The sequence below is a fragment of the Nipponia nippon genome, unplaced genomic scaffold, assembly GCF_047370975.1.
Source record: "Nipponia nippon isolate SJK-2023a ecotype South Korea unplaced genomic scaffold, ASM4737097v1 scaffold_5, whole genome shotgun sequence".
NCBI classification, from domain to species: Eukaryota; Metazoa; Chordata; class Aves; order Pelecaniformes; family Threskiornithidae; genus Nipponia; species Nipponia nippon.
The window spans coordinates 581,357-604,979 of record NW_028262369.1 but is presented as its reverse complement, the minus strand read 5'-3'; the positions used below and the strand labels follow the sequence as shown (position 1 = coordinate 604,979).

General features: G+C 47.9%; 1 protein-coding gene across 18 annotated transcripts in view; it reads left to right on the top strand.

The window, feature by feature from the left end:
- The window catches only part of TBC1D24 (TBC1 domain family member 24), a 37,626-nt gene extending 16,202 nt beyond the window's left edge, over positions 1-21,424 (top strand). For 11 of the 18 annotated variants that reach the window (XM_087731050.1, XM_087731044.1, XM_087731048.1 and 8 more), the window contains 7 exons: positions 351-368; positions 4,895-5,053; positions 6,018-6,081; positions 8,130-8,225; positions 8,664-8,898; positions 10,343-10,464; positions 11,240-21,424. In XM_087731050.1, the coding sequence (XP_087587176.1) occupies positions 351-368; positions 4,895-5,053; positions 6,018-6,081; positions 8,130-8,225; positions 8,664-8,898; positions 10,343-10,464; positions 11,240-11,308 (763 nt within the window). In that variant the 3' untranslated portion in view covers positions 11,309-21,424. Of the gene's footprint in view, positions 1-350; positions 369-4,894; positions 5,054-6,017; positions 6,082-8,129; positions 8,226-8,663; positions 8,899-10,342 lie in introns of all 18 variants that reach the window. The other 7 variants (XR_015698680.1, XR_015698679.1, XR_015698677.1 and 4 more) reach the window with 7 other exon arrangements.
- Positions 21,425-23,623: the final 2,199 nt, after the last annotated feature.

The window sequence follows — 23,623 nt, the reverse complement described above, 5'->3', positions numbered from 1 at the left end:
GTGCTGGAGACGCGAGCTCCTCTCCAGTGCTCGGCGGGGTGCGGGTTCTCTTGTCCAGATGTGTCTGGCCTGTGCGAGGAGGTGACGAATTATTTTCCAATCAGATAACTACAAGCAGGTAGCAAAAAAGGAAAAAAAGTAGGAATAGGAAATATTTTAACCTGTCTGTTTGTTTGTTTTTCTTGTGCTTGGTGATTCAAATCAAACTTTACTTTGTTTCTCTCCAGGCTCCTTTCATTCACTTTGCTGCGGATGTAGGAAATCACTGATCTTTTCTGTCTTTTTTTGTCTTTCTCCTTCCACGTTCTCCTTCTGTCAATTCCCCACCCATGCACCCCTCCTGTTTGCAGTGTTGCATCTCCCCAAAGGTAGGTTACAACACGTGAATCTTTGCGCTTTGCTCGTTTCTTCTCTCTTTGGCTGGTTATTTTTTCTGAGGCTGTCGTTATTGCTAATGCTGGGGCAGGAGAAGCAGGGCAGCAATTATAGCATCCAGTTGCTGTGTACCATCTCCCGAACAGACTCTTGCAAAGTTAGTTCAAAGCACCTGCAAGGTTGTAAGATAAGGGGTCACGGGCCAGCCAGTCAACGTCGCACTTCCACACAGCAATACAAGCCTCTGTTCTCCAGAACGGAAAAGTGTAATGTTAATGGTGGGATATAAGTCCTTTCTACATTGTAAGAAAAAGTGTTATTTTTTTAAAAACATCTCGAGTAACATGTCTTCAGAAGTGTTAGGTATTGTCCCACATACAAACCTGGTACGTGCTGTTGCAATAGATGTGAGACCTACTCAACTTTTTTCTTCTTTGCAAGCTTTCTGCAGTTAATTGGAAAGATGTTGGACTGAACCCAACTTGGCACACTCCTAAAAGTGACTTGTCTCCATTCATACTATGTTATATTTATTTTTAAGTAGATTTTTTTAGAGGCAAGAAGACAGACTATTTTCCTGTGTCAAGGAGGTCAGAGTTACTCAGCCATATAGCATTAATGGTTAATGAAGTCATTCATCAAGTCTTGGCCTGAAAAGCAAATCTTAAAGAACAAAACCCAGTGGTTTGTGATATCTGATAAGCAGAGAACTTGGAAAGGAGAAAGACTGCCCTGTGAGTATTAAGTACCACAGATGTATGGGTTTAAATGAATGTCTTTGAGAATCTTTTGGCCTTGTTGCAGGTGCCCTGAGTTAACTTTAGTGAGTGATGCACACTAACATTTGTACTAATGTATAAAATCAAAATTGAAATTAATTTCCTCATGTTTTCATGTCTGAAAGAACACCTTAAGAGACTTATCAAAGCATGTTCCATATCATATATCCTGTGCGTTGAGGATTTTACCTCTAATAAATCAGCAGGCTGTTAATTCCAGCCAAGCAAATCTTCAATGTCCGTGTATTACTTTACTGTAGTTACAATGTTCTGAAAGCAGCAGAAAGCCTTGATTTCTGCTAGGAAGCACGTAGTTTGGGTTTAAGGGGACTTAAGTGGATGCAGGGTGTCTGTTGACACAGATCTCAACACAGGATTACATTTCGGGCTTATACACCACATATGGCTCATACTGCCGTTTATGACTGAGAAGCAACATATCACTTCTACCACGCATTTATGCCCTAACTGAAATTATAATGGACTTTAAAGATAACGCAGACCCTGTAAGATTTGACCCCAAACAAAGTAGAGCAGGAAGATGTACTTCAGTGAGTCGGACCTTGGAGCCTGCTATTTGTTGCCTTGGCATGCATACGGAGCCTATCCACTGTGACAGCTGCTACCGCGTGCCGCCAGCGTTGACTTGATCTTCAGGAACTTTGAGGTCTCTGAAGTACATTGTGTTAATGATATAGCTGTAAAAACAACATTCCTATGAAAATAGGAAATAAGCTGCTTTATTAAACATTTAAATTGTGCTACTTTTCTAAATCTCGTTTCCTTTGGGATAATAACAATTGAACATGTCTTTCCAACATCAGCAATCAATAGAAAGTTGTCATGCCGATCCCAATAAGCCAACATGAAGAATTGAGGAAAACGCTCATGCAGGGTAAAATCTAAATGAATTTTTTCGGTTCTAGTGGTAGACTTCAATGCAGTGCCAGTCCAAATTTAGTGTTCTCTCCAACTGCTGGTTTTTTACCAGATAATCCTGAAAGACCTCTGGTGTGGTAAAGGCTAAACTTAATTTTCATCAACCAGTATAAACCAAAACATTGGGTTTTTTTTTTCTTAGCCAACTTGTGTGCTGTTCATTTTCACTCATTTACTACTTTGAAAAGCAACTACTCTAGGCAAGAGCACAGTCTAGACGAGGTGGCCCAGCACCCTGTCCAGCTGAGTCTTAAAAGTGTCCAGAAATACTGTCAAAAATGAGAGGATGAATACAGGTGAGATACTTCTAACTCTAGTTGCAATTTTCTGACATTCCCCCCCCAAAAAACTTGTATTTTTGTTAAGCAGCGCAGAGTTTGGTTTGACGTAGGTGCGGGCTGTGTATTGATGCTGGTCTCAACACAGGATCAAGTTTCAGTCTTAAGCACCTGCAGCTGTGATTTATGACTGGGAAATAGCAGGTCATTCCATTTCAAATCCTTCAGTCAAGCTACGGCCTAGGTTTTACTGAATGGTGACATGAAATATGAAATGATTTGCCGTGGTATTCAAGGGGCAGGAAGGGCATGCCTGGAAAAGTTTTAAATGGCCACTACAATGGTAAATGCTTTCTAGTAAATCAGAAAGATCTGTTTGTAAAGGTGATGCTCTTCTACCTACACGGAGAAGTTGTAGGAAGCCACAGGGTACTGAAAGTGATGTGTTACTGTGAATACTGCTGACCACAGGCTTCAAGTGGGGTCTGGGTAGGAAAGTCCCCTTAAAGCAGCAGTTCATAGTAGCCAGGAGAAGGAGCAGAGGCAAAAGAGAAGGCACACTGAGGTTGAGAGCCATTTAGGAACAAGTACGTAAGTTTAGTTGCCCAGACAGATCGCATAAGTGTGAAAAATGTACATACCAAGCATACAAATAATTATGAGGCTTGTTTGTTTGAGGTTTAGTAAGTTTAAAACTGTTTTGATATTTGCTGCTAACTCTTAGCCTGTTTAGCATCATTACTTTTCCTCTAGAAATTCACTGTGATAAGCTAGTTGACTGCCCTGAATATTTCTTAATTCCTTGAATGTGAGAAAAATCTAATTTCTGATGAACCGAAACCAAGGCTTTGTTTCTCAGCTCTGTTCAGTCGTGCCACCAGTCTTTAGCTGCAGACCAGCGGAGGGCTGAGACCTAAAGTAAGATTCTGAAGATGTGGGTTCAAGTCTTGGCTCATACTTTGCTTCCGTTGATCTTTCCTGTGCCTCCGCTTGCTGTCTTTAAAAGCACAAATAATGTCCTAGTCAGTGATACTGTGAGTTTTAAAACCCACCATTGCTTAAATAGGTGTCCATATGAGTTCCTTGCTAATTAAATAATGCAGGGTAGCGATGCAAGTAGTAATTTGGCCCATTTTGCTAGAGGAAGCAGTAATTTTATTTTTTTTTTAAGTGGCATAAGGAGTCAATTCATTAGAAATGCTGGCACTAAGGCAGCTACAATAAATTGCAGAAAGCATTTCCCAGTGTCTCCAAGGAAGCACTGCTCTAAAGTACAGTGCAAATGCTGCTGATTTCTTGGTACTATGAGCCAGAAAAATAATAAATAATGTATAGTTTGTGTGTTTTAGGGAGTGCGCTAAGCTATTCAGGTACATGCAGACAGGTAGTATTGAAGTCCTTTTTATGTTGCATGAAACTGAGAGGAAAGAAATGTGTAATTGTCAAAAACAGACAAACAAACAAAACCCACCAGAAACTGGCAAATACTTGCAACTGAACCCTTGCATGCAGAGCAAACTGCCTAAAGCTTCATTTAACTAATGGCTACCCGTAACTTAGTATCTTGTGTAAGTTCCTCTGTCACTGCCACCATGTACTTGGCTGTCACCCTTGCATTTTAAAAGTCTTTAACATCGGCCACGGATGCAATAACACTTGTTTAATCCCCAGGCTCTGAGTTGGTGTTGGCTTATTTAATCTGAGAAATGAAGGCTGGTTAAGATGATGATGATCATCATCGTTATTGTTATTACCTTCAAGTGTTCGAAAGCCACGAATCAGTTCTGGTAATTGTATCGGACCGCTCTGGGGAGCGCGGAGGCCTGCTTTCCGGTGTGAGCGTCTGGCGTTCCTTCATGCTTTCAGGCTCCATCTCTAACCACGAACCCAGAAACTTCTTTGATTCTTAATGAAGTGGAAGTCATTGGTAATGATGTGTTTCCAAGAGGTGGAACTTTTTGCAAAAGCTTTAAATATTTGCCTTGGATTAAAATCGCTTAGCCTGGTAATACTCATTCCTCTTAAGACTTCTGAGGGTTTCAGGAATTCTCTAATTCCATGATACAGGCAGGACCTCAGAGGGGGAAAAAGTACGACCTCGTCCTTTCAGATCCTGGCTGTTTCTTTAGGTATTCTGTTCTGCAGGCTTAAATCCTAGCGCCAGTGAGACTGCCTCAAACAGCAAATACCATTTGATCTATTTAAGGTCGTGGTCATCCTAGCTGGCTCACCATTACGTCCTTTATATATAAAGGTGCAGGCCACAGCTGCCTTACAGAGGAATTGCCCCAGGTATTTCAGTCAGGCCAGTCCACTGCCTCTTGCGGATTATGTTAAACTGCAGTAGTTTATCATCTTCACTAAGTCATGGCCTTCTAACCCCATGGGCTGGGGCTTTGAACAATGGCATGCCTACCAGGGTCTTTTAGTGTTCAGCTCTCTTTGCATGTTCCTGTCCAGTAATCTCAGACTTGTTTTGTTGCTAAATTATTGTTTCTCAATGTTTTGTATTGTATTTCTCAGGCAGAATGTGCACTTAGCAGTTCATGCTGAGAACTTCAAGTCCGAAATTGTCAGCGTGAAAGAGATGCGAGATATCTGGTCATGGATCCCAGAGCGATTTGCGCTTTGCCAGCCCCTCTTGCTTTTTACCACCTTGGAACATGGCTGTAGTCTGAGCAGGTAAGGAAAACCTTCCCTGCTCTTCTCTAACGTAGGGCAAAAAAGAGCGACTGGTGAACTGTTCGCTGGATTGACAAAAAGGCTATGCCTAGTCAAAACTTGCTCTGAAGAATATTATTAGCCGAGGGGATGTAACCATGACAAATTCCTTTTGGTTACAGCATTTGACCAGGATACTTCATATGCCAGAACGTGGCAAGCCATTTTAAACTGTCCAAGACCAGTTGGAAAAGTCAAACTTGCATCAGTTCACAGAATGTGCTGGTCTGAGACTGGTTCATTCCCTCCTGGGTATGAATGGTTTAACTCAGTGGCTGCTCTGCAGGCTCTTTTGGTAGGTAACCACATTCAAACTGATCCAAAGAATAAGGGAACTGGAGATTCCTCTACCTATGAATCTGATTGTTGTTATTTTTAAAGTGGGATAAACTAGATATGAGTTCTCCTTGCACTTGACACAGAAGACTGTAATTCTATAGCTCCTAATAATGACTTTGACACCTGCAGTTGAGGTACTGAGGTGGGGAGCGGTCTGCTGTCCCAGCCCCGTGTGCGTATGAGGAAAAGCAAGCAAAGAGAATGCATCATCGTTATTTTCTGTGAAAACTGAGAGCCCTTCAGACACAGCCATCAGTCCTCAGGACACACCTTCCTTTAGCTTGTCTTAATTCAAAATGCCGTAAAATGCCGCTGTTGTGATAGGTAGTCATCTAGGTATTTTGCAGAGGCATAAACAACTGTACAGAGAACTGAGTAGAGAAGAACTGCTTGATAATGTTTGTCTACACTCAAGTCTGTTATTTACAGTGGACTGTAGAAAGCATTTGCAGGAATATCCTTGGTCTTCAGATGTCTTTTTTGCCGTGCCATCAGTTGGAGGAGGAGGTGGTGCCTGATGTTGAGGAGGAAAAGAACTGCAGCTGGTGGTAGCCGAGTGCTCATTTTTGTGTACTCTGCACTGCAGGTTCTATTCTCACAGCGAGGGACATGAACCAACTCTTCTCCTCATCAAGACCACAGCAAAAGAGGTGAGTGGGGTGAAAGGCAACTGATTAAATTAGGCTGTAGGCAGTTATGTAACGCAGTATTGCAACACACAACTGTTTATAATAAAATGAAGAAGCAAGGGACCTGAAATTGCTTGGGGTTTTGTTTTTTTAACAATGCACGCTTTAAATGGTTCCATTTGTTCGTTATGGGACTGTGCATTCTTGGGTAAATCTTGTAAACTAGGTCTTGGTCAGCTGTTCTTTCTCTTGTAAGTAATGTGAGCTGATGGACTAGAGTAACTCGTTGAGCTCTTGGACAGACTCTCTTAATTGCAGAATCAGAGGGAGAGGCCAGGAAATTGTGGTGAGAAACTCGTAATTCTTAGGAGATATTTTCATTTTCTTCAGGATATCAGGAGAGAATGTAGCAGAATTTAATTGGTATGAATAGTGTTGGACTACATGTGGAAACAAAAGCTTTAGCTTCATCTCATTCTTGTTTGGAAAAAAAAAAATAAAACAAGGCGGCTCTGAGAACCTGAGGAGGAGTGCACGCAGGTGCCTTATCTAATGAGCGTGTATGACAATATTGGACAACATAATGTGAAAACAGAAACATTAGCTTCATCTCATGCATTATTTAAAAAAAAAAAAATGCATAAAACAAGAAAGCTTCCCCGAACCTCCAAAGGAGGGCACGCAGGTGCTTCCTGTAAGGAGCGCTGGTCGTCTGCGCCACTGTGCATGACTTCCAAATATTCTGTGTATAACGTTAAGCTGTTATTGCAGCCTGTGGGCTTATATTTCTACTTACGTTCCCGCAGGATGACTGTCCGTGAAGCAAGCCCATTTCTGCTCCTATTTGCCTCTACCTAATGCTAATGCTCCAGGCTGTTTCCTAGTTCTGTGTATGGTTTCTGGCCGTTACAGGCCTGCATTGACATGCCAATGGCTTATAGAATGCCCGTGGTATCTAAAGGGAAGAGGAAAAATATTTATTTATTATTTTGCTTCTTGTCCTGGAGCATCTAAAGTCTAGCTCTGTAAGTGATGCTGGTTTTCATAGTAGGATTCGTTTCTTATCCCTCAAAAAAAAAAAGTAGTCCAAACAAAAAAGTAGGAGAAAAGTGTGAGGTTTTTTGGTGGTTGTGGGTTTTGGTTTTTTGCACAGGATTACATTCATCCTTTATTCATATGTTTGTAGTTACATTTTAGAAAGATAAAAATTTGCCTTCTGATTTTCTGGCTCTCATTTACTTTGGGCATATCAGATCAAATAGAGTTCTGGGCCGTCTTTTTGTTTATGCACAAGATTTATCTATATAAATACCTGCTCTTCAGTAATTTTGTCCTAGGAGCTCTGCTTGTGATGCTGGAGGAGGCTATACAGCGAACGTACCTTAGAACAATTCTGTTTAACCATAGCTTCTGGGAAAAAAAACGCAGGGTTGCTTTCACCCCATTCTTAGAGCTTCGTTGTTTGGTCTGTGTCCGCTTGGCAGTGATGCTTATTGCTGGTAGTGAGAAATTCTTCTAGTGCAAACAAAAGACTCCACAGAAAGGCTCAGCCCTCTAAGGCTGTGTTTTTCTTCATTGGAAACTAGTGAACCCCGTGCTGTTTGAACAGGCTGGTTTAAATATCTGAGCTAGTTCAGCATTGGCTTAGCTACAGTTTGAAACGGAGAAGGCCACCAAGGCTACTGTTCATGAGCAGAAAATGTTCAGGCAGAACTGCTCATACTGTAAGTTGTGGTAATACTGTTGCTTTGGATGCCAAAATGGCAAGTTTGGAGTGATTTGTGTTTTGCTACCTGGGGTTATGTTAGAACATTTCTCCTTTAAGGCCTGAGAGATGTGAAATAATTTATGAAACTCTTAGGATTTAAGGGTACCCACCAGTGGATTAAAGCAGTTTAAATATATCTTTAGATATAAGTACTTGTGCTGGCTTAAACCACTGATACAGAGATTTTGAAAATCAAACTGAAATAAAACCTTCAGTTCTGCACTCTGAAACGTTGGTATCAATTGGTTTAACACACTTTCTTCTTCAATGGGAAGCCTCCTGACGATGCTGTTTGTGCTAGGTCTGTGGTGCCTATCTGTCAACTGACTGGAGCGAGCGCCGGCGAGGAGGGAACAAGCTGAGTTTCTTTGGAACTGGGGAGTGCTTTGTATTTAGGGTGAGTAAAGTTTTATTGTCGCTACCCAGTAGCAAGGCAGAACCAGTGTGCTGGTGTGAGTAACTCTGACTTCCTTTCCACTTGAAGAGGCTGGATTATATGTCCTCCTAGTTTATGAAGTCTACTGAACTCTTCATGTGGAGGAGAAAATATTACTCTTCAGTTTTATGGTAACTCTTTTTCTCCCCTTGCATGGAATATTTTCTTAAAAGATGTAATAAGGTAACTCAGAAAACACTGCATCGTTTCTTCAATCACCTACAAAGCAAAGACATAAAGAAAGAAAAAAACATCTGGCCTAAAAGACAGTTTGGTCCAATCTTTACCGGTAATCGTGCAGGTGGAGTCTGAGGGGCTTCGATGTTCTTTGCTATGCAGAGCTCTCTGTGTAGTGCATGTGCCCTAACTAAAGCTTTGCTCTTCTCTGCCCCTATGCAGCTGCAGCCAGAAGTGGAACGCTACGAGTGGGTGATCATAAAACACCCAGAACTGGCCACAACTGGTTCGGAGCCGGAAAATCACGCCTCGCCAGCTTCCAGCACCCTCTCTTCCGGCAGCGTCCCAGCAGACCCCTCGGATCGCCTTTCTCCCTTCTTATCAGCTCGGCACTTCAACTTGCCTTCCAAAACAGCCTCCATGTTCATGGCTGGCAGCAGCGAATGCATCATTATAGGTCAGTCAGTGTGAGAATTTGAGCGTACATCCTACCAGCTCTTCCTATCCGCCTTACGTAAGAGACTCACCTGTATTTACCACATATGTATTTCAGTATCGCTACGGTTAGAGATAAAAGCGGCCAAAACCTGATATTATTACCCAAAATTTTCTGTGGGAAAACTTGCATATCGAGCATTTTAGAGTAAGATAGTAACTCGTAACTTTAAGCACAGCCATAGCTTCATACTGCCTAATTCGTGATGAGAAGTAGTTCTTGAAGAGGAACTTACTTCGCACTGAGGCTTTTGAAACACAGGGTAAACTATAAAACATGGTAATTCTCCTGGAACTTTATTGGATCTGTGCTCCTGCTGACTTGGGCAAAAGCCTGCTTAGTAAAGTTGTCACCTAAATGGGATTTACAAAGAACAGGTATAAAATCGTAGTTGTCCTTTTCCCAAAAAGCTTTACTTGACACTTGTTAGGAGAGCAACTAGCCTGGTGGTTTCCTCTGTAACACCAAGTGCTGGCTGATTCCCCACTTAGCAGCATGTGCTCTAGTTGACCGTAAGTCGGGCTGCTCCAGTACCAGCTAGGCTGGTGAGAGCTTCAGTGCCTGTGTCGCTGAATAGATATTGCAGAGATCTTTACTGTTGAGCATATATCCCACCAGCTCTTCCTGTCAGCCTTAGATAAGAGTCACTTGTATTTACCATATATTACACTATGGGTAGTAATAAGAGAAATACAAGCTTGGGTAGTAGATATGTAGAAATGAATGCTGTACACAATTCCAGCCGTAGACCAGAATTTCCACCCTTTTGATTCTTCAGATGTTTTCGGTAGCTATTCTTAGACAGTTGCCCTGTAAGCAATAGGGGAATCTTCCTTTTTGTTTTCCTAACACATTTCTGTCTAAGTTTATTTCACTTCACTGCATCCTCTGACTGCAAGCTTTGTGAATATTGACATAGACCCACAGATAATCAAAATGCTTTTATCTCTGATGTGTTTTGTAATGATTTAGAAGACCAAGCCAGTGCTGTTACTTATTGATCTTGTTCTTCTCCCGGCTTTGATTTTTGACTGCTAACAGAATTCTTTGTTTTTTCTCTACTGGAGGGAAAATATGCAGTTGGTAGCTTCCAAGATCCTACAGCACTGAAAAACAAATCTTAAATGCAGGCGTTTGAGCGAGGCTTCTTGTTCTTACTGACTTGCATTACTGTCTTTTTAAATTTAAAAAAAAAAAAATCATCCAGTTCTGATAGTGTCATTTAAAAGTTATGCATTTGATCATACTCAGTTACACCTGAAGACAGCAAGCAAACATCACTTAGGGCTTCCAGTTGTTCCCATGAGAAAAACACTGAAGTACTTTTTTTTTTTTTTTTTAAATAGCAGTTTGCCATGCTCAGAAACGCAGAGACACCCTTACACTTGCCTTTGTCTCTTCACAGGAGGTGGTGATGGCCAGGCTCTTTACCTCGATGCAGATCTGAACCACGGAAGAACCAGCCACTGCAATACTTTCAATAATCAGCCACTGTGCTCTGAAAGCTTCCAGATCTCCGTCTTGGAGGTGTGGGGCTTCAGGGACACCATGAATGGTTGATGTGACTATCGTTAATCAACTAGTTTTGCAGTTGTCCTAGGATTCCCAAGGCAAATTCTAATGCAGGAGCCAAGTTAGAACGTAATTTCTGCTGGGCTCAGTGTTTTTTAGTAATTAATAAGTGGTGCACTTGAATGCAGGGCTTAGTTGTTTACTCTTATTTTAAGACAGGTCAAGGTGAAGTAATGTATCTGATTAACTCCTTAGCTCTTTACCTCTAGAGACCTGGATTCAGGTCGTGTTATTAGGTAAAAATGAAATGTAATGATTCCAAACCATCCTAAATGGATACAAGTCCGTCTCACAGGGTGGGTTTGCAGTTTGATGCAGAGCCTCAGAGGCACAGAGCTGGCTGAGGTGTGCTGTAGAGCTGTGTACCACTGGCACCAGTATCTGGCTTGACCTGGTAATATCAAATACCTGTTCACCAGGAACATTGATGACCTCAGATCTGAGGTAGAACAGTCGTTGATAAAATCATTGCCCTGCTATAAGCAGACACTTTGCAGACAAATCAGCACCATTTTGTAAATTACGAAAGCCCTCAATTCACGCAAGAGCTGTGATTGCTAGTTATCGCTCTCCTTGCACCTGAACCCTTGACACATTCCAGTTGCGTCTGTTTGAGGAGTCTGCCTCTGAGAAAGGTGTCCAGACTGGACAACGATATCTCAAAGGCTTGATTATGTTTACATTCCTATTCCCTAGCAGTATAATGACTTCAAACTGACTCATGTTTCAGGCAGCTGAAAGCCAGAGCATACATGCAGTGTTCAGAAACTTCCCTTTCTTCATCTTTCCTGGAAGTTGAAATGGAGCTTTAAATCTGAGAATATCTGTGCTGATATCCCTACGTATCTGGGGAATTAGACATTGTGATACAGAAGCTTAATGCTTTCCCCACAGGTAAATGAAGGGAGGTGGGAGGGGAACCTTCTATGTAATATTGTTCTGGGAGTGGACGAGTTTCCCAGGAGAACTCTAGGTGACACTCTTTCTCCATATCATGAGTCTTCCCAGTGATGCAATCCTGAAAAAGGTAACACTTTTTTGCCAGCTGTGTTTTGGTAGGGTTTGAGTGATGCAAAGAGGCTTTTGCTTATTCCCGAGAGCTCATTCAGTTCTCTGCAAGCCTGCCCCGTGGCATGCGATGTCTGGAGGCAATCGCCCAGTGTCTTTATCTAAAACTTGCGGTATCTGCTGTGGAACTTCTCCCACGTGGAGCACGAGTTCTTAAACATCGATGGATAGTCCAGAGCATACGACAGGATGCTCTCAAAGCTTCAGTGGGTGATTTGCTAGTAAGAAGATTCATCACAACAGGTAAAATGAAGGGAAAGAGGAATTGCTGGGTTTTTCAGCAGTTCAATCTAAAAAATTGCTTTGGAGTGGGGGGAAAGGTCATTACTACTTAAACTTGAAGTTCATTAAAAGGAAAAACTAAAAATTTATAGTGATAAAATCTCAGCTAGGCTGGCCAGGGTCATGTTTAATGTTCAGGGGGCACAGGTAACGTTGGCTTGTTTAGCTTGCCATCAATGAAAATTCCACGTGTCTTGGTACAGTGTTGCCTCTTGCAAAGTGCATAAACAAACATGGCAAAAATGTGATTTGCTTCTTAAGGTGCCACTTTGATTTTTTTTTTGTCAAAATAACTCTTCGAAACATTAGACTGCGTATACAACAGTTTAAGATGTCTTTTGCACCATTTATATTTGCAATTAGATTATTTGACCCTGTTTGAGCGTCAGCACTGAGCCTCTCTCTTTCCCACTTCCCACTCAGTGAGTTCTGTCCAGCTGTCTTTTCATAGGTTTACTGTAAGTTTGATTGAACTGGAAGGGCAGATATAATTCAGTTATGTTTATGTATTTTGATGGGGAAGAACTTGAACAGTCATATCTGGCTTTTTACAAATACTGGCTGATGCTGCCTTCTGTTATTTTTTCAAAGCTAGCTGTATCACTGTGCACTTGCTAGTATCCCACAAGCTTCCTCCGGCAAAAGAAATCACTCAGAAAATGTATCCCATTTAGTAGGTTCTCTTAAATGTAGGTGGGATTTCAGTTTTGTCCATATCTCCTCTCTTTCAAATTTGTCTTGGGGTGCCCTTGGGGGGAACAACCAAAAAAAACCCACGATAGCATTAATTTTCAGCTTGTTAAGTTGTCAGAAATTCCCTCGAGCTGTGTGTTGGCAGGATTTGTGGGACTTTAATATTACACTCAAAATGAATAGGTCTTATCTGCAAAATCTATCCTGCAGCTGGCAGTGGTGATGTGATTTTCTTGCTCCCTATCCCTGCCAGATGCAGCTATGTCAGCGAAACCTGAGTACTACACCATGCCTTCAGCCATATCTAAGAAATGCTGTTTCTTTCCCTGCTCTGTTCTTAGATTTGGGTGTTTGAAATCAGAAGTAACTCATAGTTGCTCAGAAATTCATCACAGGATATTAGTATGAGAATCCACGGAGCAGTACTGAAAATCGGCGAGGTTTAGGCATCTGAGTCTCGACTGTCTTTCAAAAGTCAGTCGCAGGCCTCACCTCAGCTTCCCTTGTGCCAGATGAGTACAACTTCTGACCCCCTGGCAGCGAAGGTCCACAAAAGACCCCTTTTTGGTAGCTTATCTGGGTGGCCAACCAGTCTTTCACATGGGTCTAAAGGTAAATCTTCATCCTTAAAGTAAGGCATTACGCCGGGGGGGCTGGCAGCGTCTAACAGCTGCTCCGTCCGCATTTGCAGCTGGCGTGGGTGTGCTGGGAGCAGGCGCGGCGCCCAGAGCAATTTGGGCGATGACCTGTCTGGGTTTGCAAATCACGGCAGCGGGTGAAGGGGTTGACAGGTGATCCTCCTGCTGCTGACGGCGCCTGTTCCTATCCGTGTCGCAGGGATGGTCTTGGTTTGATACAGCACTGCCCTGCGGCAGGCATCTGCGGGACCAGTACGTGTGGTTTAAATTTGAATGGCCTGAATAAGCAAGAGGCTGCAATAATCTCGCAAGAGGAATCGCACAACGCTGTGTCATCTTCACACAGTCCTTTTGTGCAGTAAAAAATAATGTTCCTTTTCATGTGCAAATCCTCATGTGTAATTCTCGTTGTGGTTGTGAGACACCTTAGAGGAATAACATTGTGACTTGGTTGTCTTTCCAGTAGTGAGGAGGCTTTTTATTTTTTGTCTGTGTAGTTGATGGTTGTTGCTGACCGAGTGTACATCAAAGTTCAGGTAATTAAGCCAACGGTTTGTGTTACGTGCAGAACTCCTGAGGTGGAGACCGCAGACTGGTTTGTAAGACGATGACTACAATGGGCGCCTTATCAGAAGGTTAAAATTATCTGAAGTACCCCAGCTGTGAAGTGCTTCGGTCAGGTTGTGACTCTGAAGGACTGTTGATGTAGTTTGTAGTCCTGCCAGCAGCAATGGCAGCGAGGGTGCCAGTGTGGAGCGCTGAAGGCTGGGCGTCAGCTACCACCGTGCTTCAAGAGCGTATTTCCTTTCCTGAGAAGCCATTTCTGCTTTGTAATATTCTCTTGAAGGCAGAAAAGACTAGAAACTCCTGACATCAGAAACTTGAATTTATTGTAAATGGCATCTAAGCTGTTTCCAGGCCCCGGGAGCCGTTTCCAGCTGTTAGCCGGGCTGGACAGGCTGCAGCGCTGCACCCAAAAGCTGTCATTCTAACAGGTCATGCACTTTGACATGCTCCCTTTTCTGATGAAGTATGTTAATCGGCCTCTTATTAATAGAGGCTAATTAACACAGGGAAAGGAAAAACGCCTGTTTCCTCTGTGTTGAGATAACTGCAGACAAATTGGAGGGGCGGGCAGTACTGTCCTTTAAAGAGTTCAACTTCATGCCAATCTGTGTTTAGCCATGGAGGGGTGGCACTTGCAGATCGATCAACTGCGATTTATGTGTGTGCATTGAAATTGTGTGCTTTGTCCTTGGAAATCCGTCCTCACTTTTGATGGGGAGCGAGCTCCTCTGCCCACTGACCACAGAGTGGCCGTAGCGACGCGGATGCCGCGGCCGGCGGGGACCAAGAGCTGGAAGAGCTCAGCTCCTGCGACTGACACCCCGAGTCCGGTTGTTGGACAGATCGGAGGCTTGGGCACCCGGCTGTTCACATCGAGATGCCTTTCTGCCAGCTCTGTCATGAATTTCAGACTATTCATAGTTGAGATGAGCGTGCATGTTATTTGGGGTGATGATTTTCTTCAGATGAATGGTGGTGTGCTGCTGAATTGGTTTTCTACCCTGTCATTGGAATCGCTGCCCTACATTGATGGTATTTTTGTCACTGTGCAGAATCTTGGATTGTATTAAAAGGTGTTTGACTGTGGAGGCAACTGACTTTGTCCTTCATTCAGTTATTTGCCTTCCTGTAGACCTCATAGCAAATGCTGACACTGAGAAACAAACCTCAGAGCGCGTGTTCTCTCACATGAACTCCTAAAATCACAGAATCATTCAGGTTGGCAAAGACCCTTAAGATCATCGAGTCCAACCGTTAACCCAGCACTGCCAAGGCCACCACTAAACCATGTCCCTCAGCACCACATCTCCCCGGCTTTTAAATCCCTCCAGGGATGGGGACTCAGCCCCTGCCCTGGGCAGCCTGGGCCAGGGCCTGACAGCCCTTTGGGGGAAGAAGTTTTTCCCAATACCCAACCCAAACCTGCCCTGGCGCAGCTTGAGGCCGTTCCCTCTCGTCCCATCGCTTGTTCCTGGGGAGAAGAGACCGACCCCCCCGGCTCCAGCCTCCTTTCAGGCAGTTGCAGAGAGTGATGAGGGCTCCCCTCAGCCTCCTCTTCTCCAGGAACCTCTCTCCATCGACTCTTCACTGCAGCAAAGCAATTACACAGTTCCTGACCGTTCTAGGAGATCTCACAATGCTTCCACTGAGATCAGGTGCCAAACTGACTGTAAAAAACCTTAGATTGGCAAGTTCTGAAATGAGCCTTTTTCCCTCTGGCAGAGCCAGAGAGTGTGTTCTGCCCCAGCCCAGCCTGGGTTTCAAACGGCGGTGTCTCCTGGCCACCGACACGTGTGGATCGTTCCAGCGGTGCCGTTGCATCCTCCGCACGTCCGCGCCGCCATCGATGGGCTGCAGCCGCTCTGCGCCAGCAGGCGGGCAGCTCGGGCAGGGAGCTGCTGTTTAAAACGGGCATTTTTGTTCCTCTTGATGGCTGGGTTTTAACCTGGATCTCTTCCCTGCCCCTGTCCCTGATAACAGCGCGGGTGCTTTTGCCGTGGTTGAAAGGAGTGTTTCTGGTTAGCAGCACTGGTTTAAACAAATATTGCTGTTACTTAAGCCTAGTCTTTGCCAGGGCCTGAAACTCAAATGTAAGACTTGTGGCAACTACAGGAACTTACGGGTAGAGTTGGAGGGTATCAAGATCCTCTGCGCAAAATGCCTGTGGAAACTCCCCGCAGGCGATGACCTATGGAGCAAAAAAAGCTGTTTGCGTTTCCAGTGAAATTCCACTAAATTCTTGGGGTTTGGGTGAAACCCCTGGCAGGCATGAGGGAAAAATAAACCCCCAAACCCCAGCGTCTACACCTGGCACCCAACACGGGGCCTCCTGCGCTGCTGCGCACGCGTGCGTCCAAGGGCAAAGCTGTGCTCTGAGGCGATGCAAAGCGGGAAGGAGGGATTGCTGAGCTTGCAGAAACGATTCACAGCTGATTTTCATGCCCGCTCTGCGCTGCCAGGAGGGTTTGCTGCAAAGAAAGCCTGTGGCCACCAGAGGTTCCCCTTCGCCTGGCCGTCAGCTTCTTTCTCCTCCATTACAAATAAATCCATTCTTGCAAGCCAAAAGTCCCAGAATTAAGTAAACATTATCGGGCTGAGTACTTCTTTTTTAAAAGAGACGGGACTAGGGAAAAGGGGCATGAACAGGCTTTCTGCACTTGATTTCCAAAAGTGAGCTCTGCGTTAAATACCATAAATCACAATTTTACAACTCCCTTAAAGGCCTTAAACTTAATGACAAAGGTGCTCAGTAGCAGGAAAACATAACTGGGGGATCTTGAGTTGCTCAGCAACGCGGGCCGCTGGTTTTGAACCTTACAGGTACTTCAAACTGTGTGACTGAGGACCTGAAAGGAAAACGGTGTGCTTGATTGCATCAAGTAGTGGCAGCTCTCTATCGTGCCTGGAGGGCTCGGTGAGGGAGTTACGGGTGATGTCTCAGGGCGCTGGTAGTTCATAATGAAGCTGGAGGGCTGACCTCTGCCTTGCCGTGGTGCTGCCGTGTCAGAAGAGCGTCGTGCTTGCTAGTTGTGCCTTTTTTCCTGGATTTTCTACGCACAGTCTTCTCTGTAAATGTGACACGGATACCTGCTTCCTTGGGAGGTGTTTTATAACAGCTGATGGCACAAGGCTGCTTCTGGCAGCAAACTTAAAGGTTTTCCTGCCTTTTAAAGCACCCCGTTGGGTGTTTCCAGACCTGCCCTGCTATTGCTCTTCCCAAGCACCGCTTTGGGCTGCGGAGCCTCTGCATGAGCAGCTGGGAGGGTCGCGGCTCCACTCCTTGGCCGTGCTCTGGTGCCGTAGGCTGCTTCTGACTGTTTTCAAATCACACGCACAGCTGCTCAGTGGAACTGGATCCAGACTTCAGCTGGGCGACATCTGAGAGCGTCCAGCTCCTGTTTTGCTAACCTGGTGCTGGCTTCTCTTGTGCAAATGTAGATAAGGCGCTAGGACTGCCTGCGCTGTCCCTGAACCTGGACACGCTCCTCCCGTTGCTGGCACGGCTTCAGTTCATTGCTTGCTTGGTGAGTCACCTCCCTTTTTGTGGTGAAGTTGTCCTCCAAAGGTAAGGGCTGTGCCCTCCGTCTGCCATTGTCTGGCAGGGTTTCTGACTGGACTTGTCCTCCTGATCGCTCGCAGCCACAGGGTGAAGGAGGCAGCTTTGGAAACCCATAGGGAAGAGTGCAAGCCCAGCCAGCCAGCGGTCGGTGCCTCGTCCTCCCAGCCCGCCTGATGCTGGATCCTCCATGCCGCAAACCGCTGGGAGTCCATGTTTTTGACCTGAGTGGTGCAGACGGAGCAGTGGCAGCTTCGGCTCCGCCAGCTCAGAAGGGCCAGCGGGCTGCAGCCAGCGCTCTCCCGGTCGCCGTGGCTGGGGCGCAGTCCATCTGTCTTCCTCAAATGTTCCTCCTCGTGCTGCGAAATCCTGCTTCCTTAGAGCCCTCTGGGTTAATGTGAGGACCCGCTTTTGCCCCCTCGCAGTGCGAAGCTCTGCTGTGCCGCAGGGATTGCCTCAGGCAGGCAGTCCCTGTCAAGAACCATCGCACGCGGGCTTCCGCATCGCTTACCTTCTGCAGGGGTCTGAGTATGCCGTGCTTCGGTAGACTCATCTTGTTGAGGCTCTGAATTCAAGCCCAACGAAGACCGCAGCTAGAACGAGGTTGGTTGCTCACTGTGAATCCTGCAGAGAACAACTTGTCCAGTTTTGTTCAAGGGAGGTTTAGGACTGAAACTTCAGGAGTTGTCACTGTTTGCTGAGCTGAGTAGAGGTGTGTGTCCAGGCTGGTATTTTGTCCCTTGACCTCTTTCATGCTGAATCCTACATGCTGATGGAGACGGCCCTTAGCAGCGAGAGGGCGGCTTCTGCCTGCTCGAGCAGCGCAAGGCCGGTGGCTACGGGGGTCTCACTGAGCTGCGGTGCCCCGCAGCCACAGCCGTGGCAGCCAGCTGGTGGCCGAGCTGGCAGGATAGGTGCAGCTGCGTCAGTCCTTTCTGTCATCTCAGCACCCACAGAGGCTTTGCCGCACGCCAGCTGTGTCTCCCCAGGCAATGCAGCACGCACCCTCACTCGGAGGGCAGTGTGTAGGGATAAAACCCTTGGGGACGGTGAACAGAGGAGGCCAGGCTTCCTCGCCGCCTCCACGGCCAAAGTGCTGCGGGACCTTCCTCATGGCCACGCTCACGCAGATTTAATGGGGGAAAGAGGCAGCAAAGTCTCAGAGAAGCCGAGTTTCCCCGGGTTTGGCTGCCTGTCTCACAGAGCCGGGAAGCGAGCCGCTACTGCTGCCTCCCCGAGGGAAGGGCCGCGGCGCGGGTGTAACCCTTGTTGGGTAGGAGAGAGCCCCCCCGTTATCCACCCTTGAGGCAGAGGAAAACTGATTTCAGCAGTCCCACAGCTCACAGAAGCACTTGCTGATATTCTCTTCCTCTAAGGAGCGGCCTAATTTTTACCAGTTGTCGTAACCTATACGCATAAGTTCCTTACGCTTTCTCTTACGCTACGGGACTTGCAGCCGCAGCTCCTACATAGCAGGTGACCTTGCACTCTTTTGGGGCAGATAAAGGCAAAGCGCTTCCCAAAGTGGCAGCTTCGCTTGCAGCCGCGCCGTGGGTTGTGCTCCTGGGTTTGTTCCCCACTTGTGAACCGCTGACTCTGGAGGGAGCAGTGCAGCTTCGAGGACTGCAGGGCTCTACTCAGCCGTAACTCTCAGCATTTCTGAGGGTGTGGGTCTTCTCGGGACAGCTTCCTTCCCTAATGAGCAATAACATAATCACGTACATATTTTTGAAATTGCAGAAGTGGAAAGTACAGGAGGAATAACTGACTAGCAGAGGAAATTTGATTAACGTGTTCGACACAGCCCTGGGGGTGGAGGTAGGGACAAGCGTAGAGGTTTCCAAGGAAGAGTCAAAGCACCTCTCTTTCCAGGACGGCTGCCTACCTTGTGCTCAACCCCCTGGCAGTTTTGGAGCTGCCTCTAGCTCGGACGGGCATCTTGGAGAGAATTCCTAGCCTGTATTTGGGAGGGGAGATGTGCTGCTCCTTTGGCCGGTGGGAGCAGATGTTCGCGCGAGCCCGTTCCCGGGGTCAGAGCAACCTCCGGCTGGTGCCCGCCCCGGCTCACCGGCAGCCCTGAAGAGCTGTTGGCAAAGAAGAGGGCCCAGGGCTCCCAAAAGAAAAGGGAAGGGCAGGCTCGTGGCCCGTAAACCAGCATAAACAAGCCCCAAGCAGAAGCCTTTGGCCTGAATTGTGTCTCATGACCTCTGCCGTGATCCGGCTCTCGCGCAGCCAGAACCTTCTTGCGGGGGCTGGATCTGTTTCCTTGTACACACGACAAGGGTATGCACTCATGACCATCCGTACTAGCCAGTTCCTGCCCTGCCTTTACGCTGGTTTTTTTGAGGCAAAGGATGTTTTTAAGGGCTTAATGTTTAATCTGCACGCTACTAACCAGAACTTGCAGAGGTTAAACAAGACCGGGAGACGGCTGCACAAGGTCCTCTTCCTTTCCAGGGTCCGTGTGCCTCCAGCCTGGGAGGTTTTCAGAAGCGCAGGGATGTGAAATCCAGCCGCTCGCTGGGGCTGGTGAAAGGCGCGTGATGAACAACCACCTCCAGGGCAAAGGAGTTGTGCTGCGAGCACAGGAAAGAGGGAGAATTAGAAAGTTTTGAATTTCTGGGCAGTGTTTTTGCAGAAACACGCCGTTCTTGGCAAAGCAGGAGCAGACGTGTTCGGCAGCAAGCCCTCCGAGGCCCAGGGCACTGCAGCAGCAACGCCTTTCCCGCCGGCCACGCCAAGGCCGTGGGACCAGCTCTGTCCCTCCTGCCATCAGACACGGGCTCTTGCACCACCTCAGGGTGGGACTGGGCGGCCTCCCCCCTCCCAGGGCTGCGCGGCTGGGGATTGTCCAGCAGGTCCCACTTGAAACCCAGAGCCAGCCGCTCTCCTCCGCGCAACGCCTCTGCCCTGGCCTCAGACAACCCCCGTGTTTTCTCTGCAGGACCTTATCTGGAACAAATCTTCCCCACTGCTGGTTGCTTACAGCCGCTGAAACAACCACAGAAGGGATCTGTCCTGAAAGCCCATGGGGGCCAAAAATCTGTCTGTCCCAATCGCCAATGTTTCCTGCAGCCTTTCCCGCAGGGGGGCACGCAGCTGGGTTTAGACCCTGCGCTCCCCAGGGGCTCCCCGGCGAGGTCCAGAGCATCGGGCTGCCGCCCCCCATCCAGCCGCCCCGGCGGGCAGCTCCTCGCCTGCGTCTCCCGGTGAGCAAACGGCAAAGAGCCGAGTGCCACAGGCTCTGCCAGGGCTGCTGCAGCCCACGGCAGCTTTTCTGCAAGCGTGGAAATGGGGAGGGTTGGGCCACGGGGATGAGTAGGGCGCCGGGACGGAGCAATAGCTTGGGTGAGCGTGGTGCCTGTGCATCAGCAAATATTACTAATACATATGTAGCTGTACAGGCATTCTTAAATAATGAGCTATTCCTGAGCTCAGGCTGCCCCATGTGATCCTGACTGTGTCAGCTGATGGGAAAAAATCCCTTTATGGAAGAACGGCGTGTTCCTCGGAGAGGCCGGGGACCCTGCACGTCCCCCCTCTGCTCTGTGCTCAGCCGGCTCGGGGCCAGCTGCGCGCGAGGGTGGGGTGAGGACAGAGCGGGAGGATGGACCAAACGCAGCCTTGGCTCCAGACGTTTGCCTCACTGGAGATTTACCACCCTGACCTTAATTAAGGGGCTGGAATATAATCGCAGCCCCCCACGTTGCTGGGAGGTGTCCTCCCTTTCCCGGCACACGCCAAGGGGTACCCGGGCGCCTTCCCCCTCCGGGGACAGGAGGGTGGTCGGGAGGGCGAGTCCCGCGCGGGGCCGGGCTGCGGGGAGGCCGCAGGCACTGCGCTCATCCCGGGCTGCCCCCGGGTTCCGCCGGGGGACTGAAGGTGATGGTGCTTCCCTCTCTCTCTAAAGACAAAGGAGTTACAAAGCTGGATTTATTCCCACTGTAAAACCCCTTGGTGTTCTAAAACCCTCAAAGCAGTGCTGGAAAGCGCGATGCTTCGTTACCTGTGTTGTCATCTGGGCTTCGTGCTGCGGGTCTCTGTACTTCTGGCTTTCTGAACCATGCCAGTATATTTCAAAGCCTGATAGTAAATAAAATGCATAAAATCAGCTTCTTTTAATCTGTTCCACATATGCTGCCCTTTACTTTCTGCACCGTACTTACGTGATATGGCAGAAAGAGGAACCGATAGTTTTCATGTGTCCCCCACATATTTCCACTGAGTCTCCTCTACCTCTTCCCCTTTTCTGAGCCAATATCCCTCTGTGATCTTTTCTCTTCCACAAACGCTCCTGCCCTTTTCATCCGCATCCACTGAACTTTGCCGTCTCGGCTGTGTCTTCTTCAAAACCCGGTGGTCAGTGTAGTCATGCCTCTCTGCCCCCAGCAAAGCGCCCAGATCCAAGCTCTCCCTGCAGCCCTGAGATGCCTGTTGAGCCTGTGACGGGTGGACAGCCTAAAAAGCACTAAAAAGCAGAGGACTGGGCTTTGGAAACCCTGCGGTCATGGTCCAGGTCTGCTGCTTCGGTGGCATTGAGGTGAGCAGGCCCATGCTGCAGGACCGCGCTGCAGGTCCGTGGTACACGGTGATATCTCCTACCCAGTATCATCTTTCTTGGGTGTTTCGCCCTTGAGGGCAGCGCATCTCCTGCCAACAGCTGTGGGCACGGCTGGACCCTGCCTTTGTCTGCGGCTTGGGGTGCGCCTGTCACGCAAAGACAAAAGGAGAGTAGGAACCCGCAGGCAACCGACCCGCTCCCGTCTCTGCTGAAAACTTGCACTGCCCCCTTTGGCGGTCTCTGCATTTCTTTGCGGTCTTTTCTCTTTGCTAGTACAGCAAAGCCGTCTGATTAAGGCCATGTTTGACTAGACATGACGGAGCTTCCTCCAGAGCAGGGGTTTGATGCCATGCCCAGCACGGCCAAGGACGGTGAAGGAGACCGCAGCACCATCCCCAGCCCGCCTCCGGCTCCCCAGGAAAGGCTGTGACGGCCCCCGGCTGCCAGAGGCCGTGGTCCCACCAGCACCTGCCTCCGCTGTCCCCGGCTGCAGCGGCTGGAGACGTTCGCTGCTCGTTCCCCTTCGCAGGCGTGCGCAGAGCTGGCCCAGCCGCCCCGGTCTGGCAAATCCCAGCCTTGGGGCTGGGGCTGGCGGGGAAAGTCTTGTGATTTTTCTTCTCTCTCCTGCAAGGCGGCTCTAAACAACAGTCCTCAGGGACTGCGCACGACCCTGGCTGCAAGCACCAGCGCTTTCTCTCTGGAGGTTTAGAGGAGAAGGCAACACATGAAGCCAGGGACAGGGGGGACCCTGAAAGCTCAGCCCAGCCCAGCCCACCCCGTCTCAGGACGTGAATTTTGCACAGTGGGGGTTTGTGATAATCTCCCGCAGCCCAAGAGGAACAGAAACTCCTCCCTCCCACCGCCGGGGCCTTTCCCGCATCGTTGTGGCCTTTCTCGTTCCTGATGAGATGCTTATTCCTGATGAGACATCCGTGCTTTTGGAAAACAGGCGCTGGCCTCCGCAGCCAGCGCGCCAGCACAGCCCGGCGGGCACCGCGTGGCCGCCCGCCCCGGCGCGGGGCTCCAGGCAGCTCAGATAAGCAGATGTGTGCTTCATCCCCATGATTAGCTAACCGTCCTCTTGCTGGTGGCGCGATGCTTCGCATCGGGTGTTGTAGGAGGGGAACTGCCTGCAAGAGAGATGTGAAACCCAGGAAACAGAGAAATGACTCTTAAAATAAAAAAGCCTCGTGCCTTGCCCGGCGGCGGCTCTGGAGCCAGCCAGGGCTCAGCAGGCAGCTCCCATTCCCCAGCAAACGAAGCAAGGAAATAACGGCCTGAAAGGGAAATAACAAAAGCAAAGGAAAACATGTTCCTTCTCCCTTTCGGTTTGTCTTTGCTAAAACAAAGTGATAACCAAGCACTGTTTAATTTGGTTCGCCCGCAGTATTTTGGTTTAGGTGCTGCTGGGCAGCAAGGACGTGGCTGGGAAAGCGGAGCCGGCTGCCGCATCCTTTGCCCGCCAGCTGGGCAGGGAGGCGAGACCGCGGGGATGCCATGCCCCATCGTCAGTGAACGGAGGCTGCCAGGGGCCGGAGCGCGGTGGCCACGGACCCCCGGCCAGGCAGAGCGAGACTGGGGTGCTGCCAGCACCCTCACCCAGAAACACATCTGCAGGAAAACTGGTTGCCCCAAGTCATGCACAGAACAGTTGTTGGGGACAAGCTAACCCTGTTTTGGCAGATTTCTTCACCCAGTCAAAAATATCCTTTTCTATGTGAATTAGTCAAGACTGGCAGAGAAGTGTCT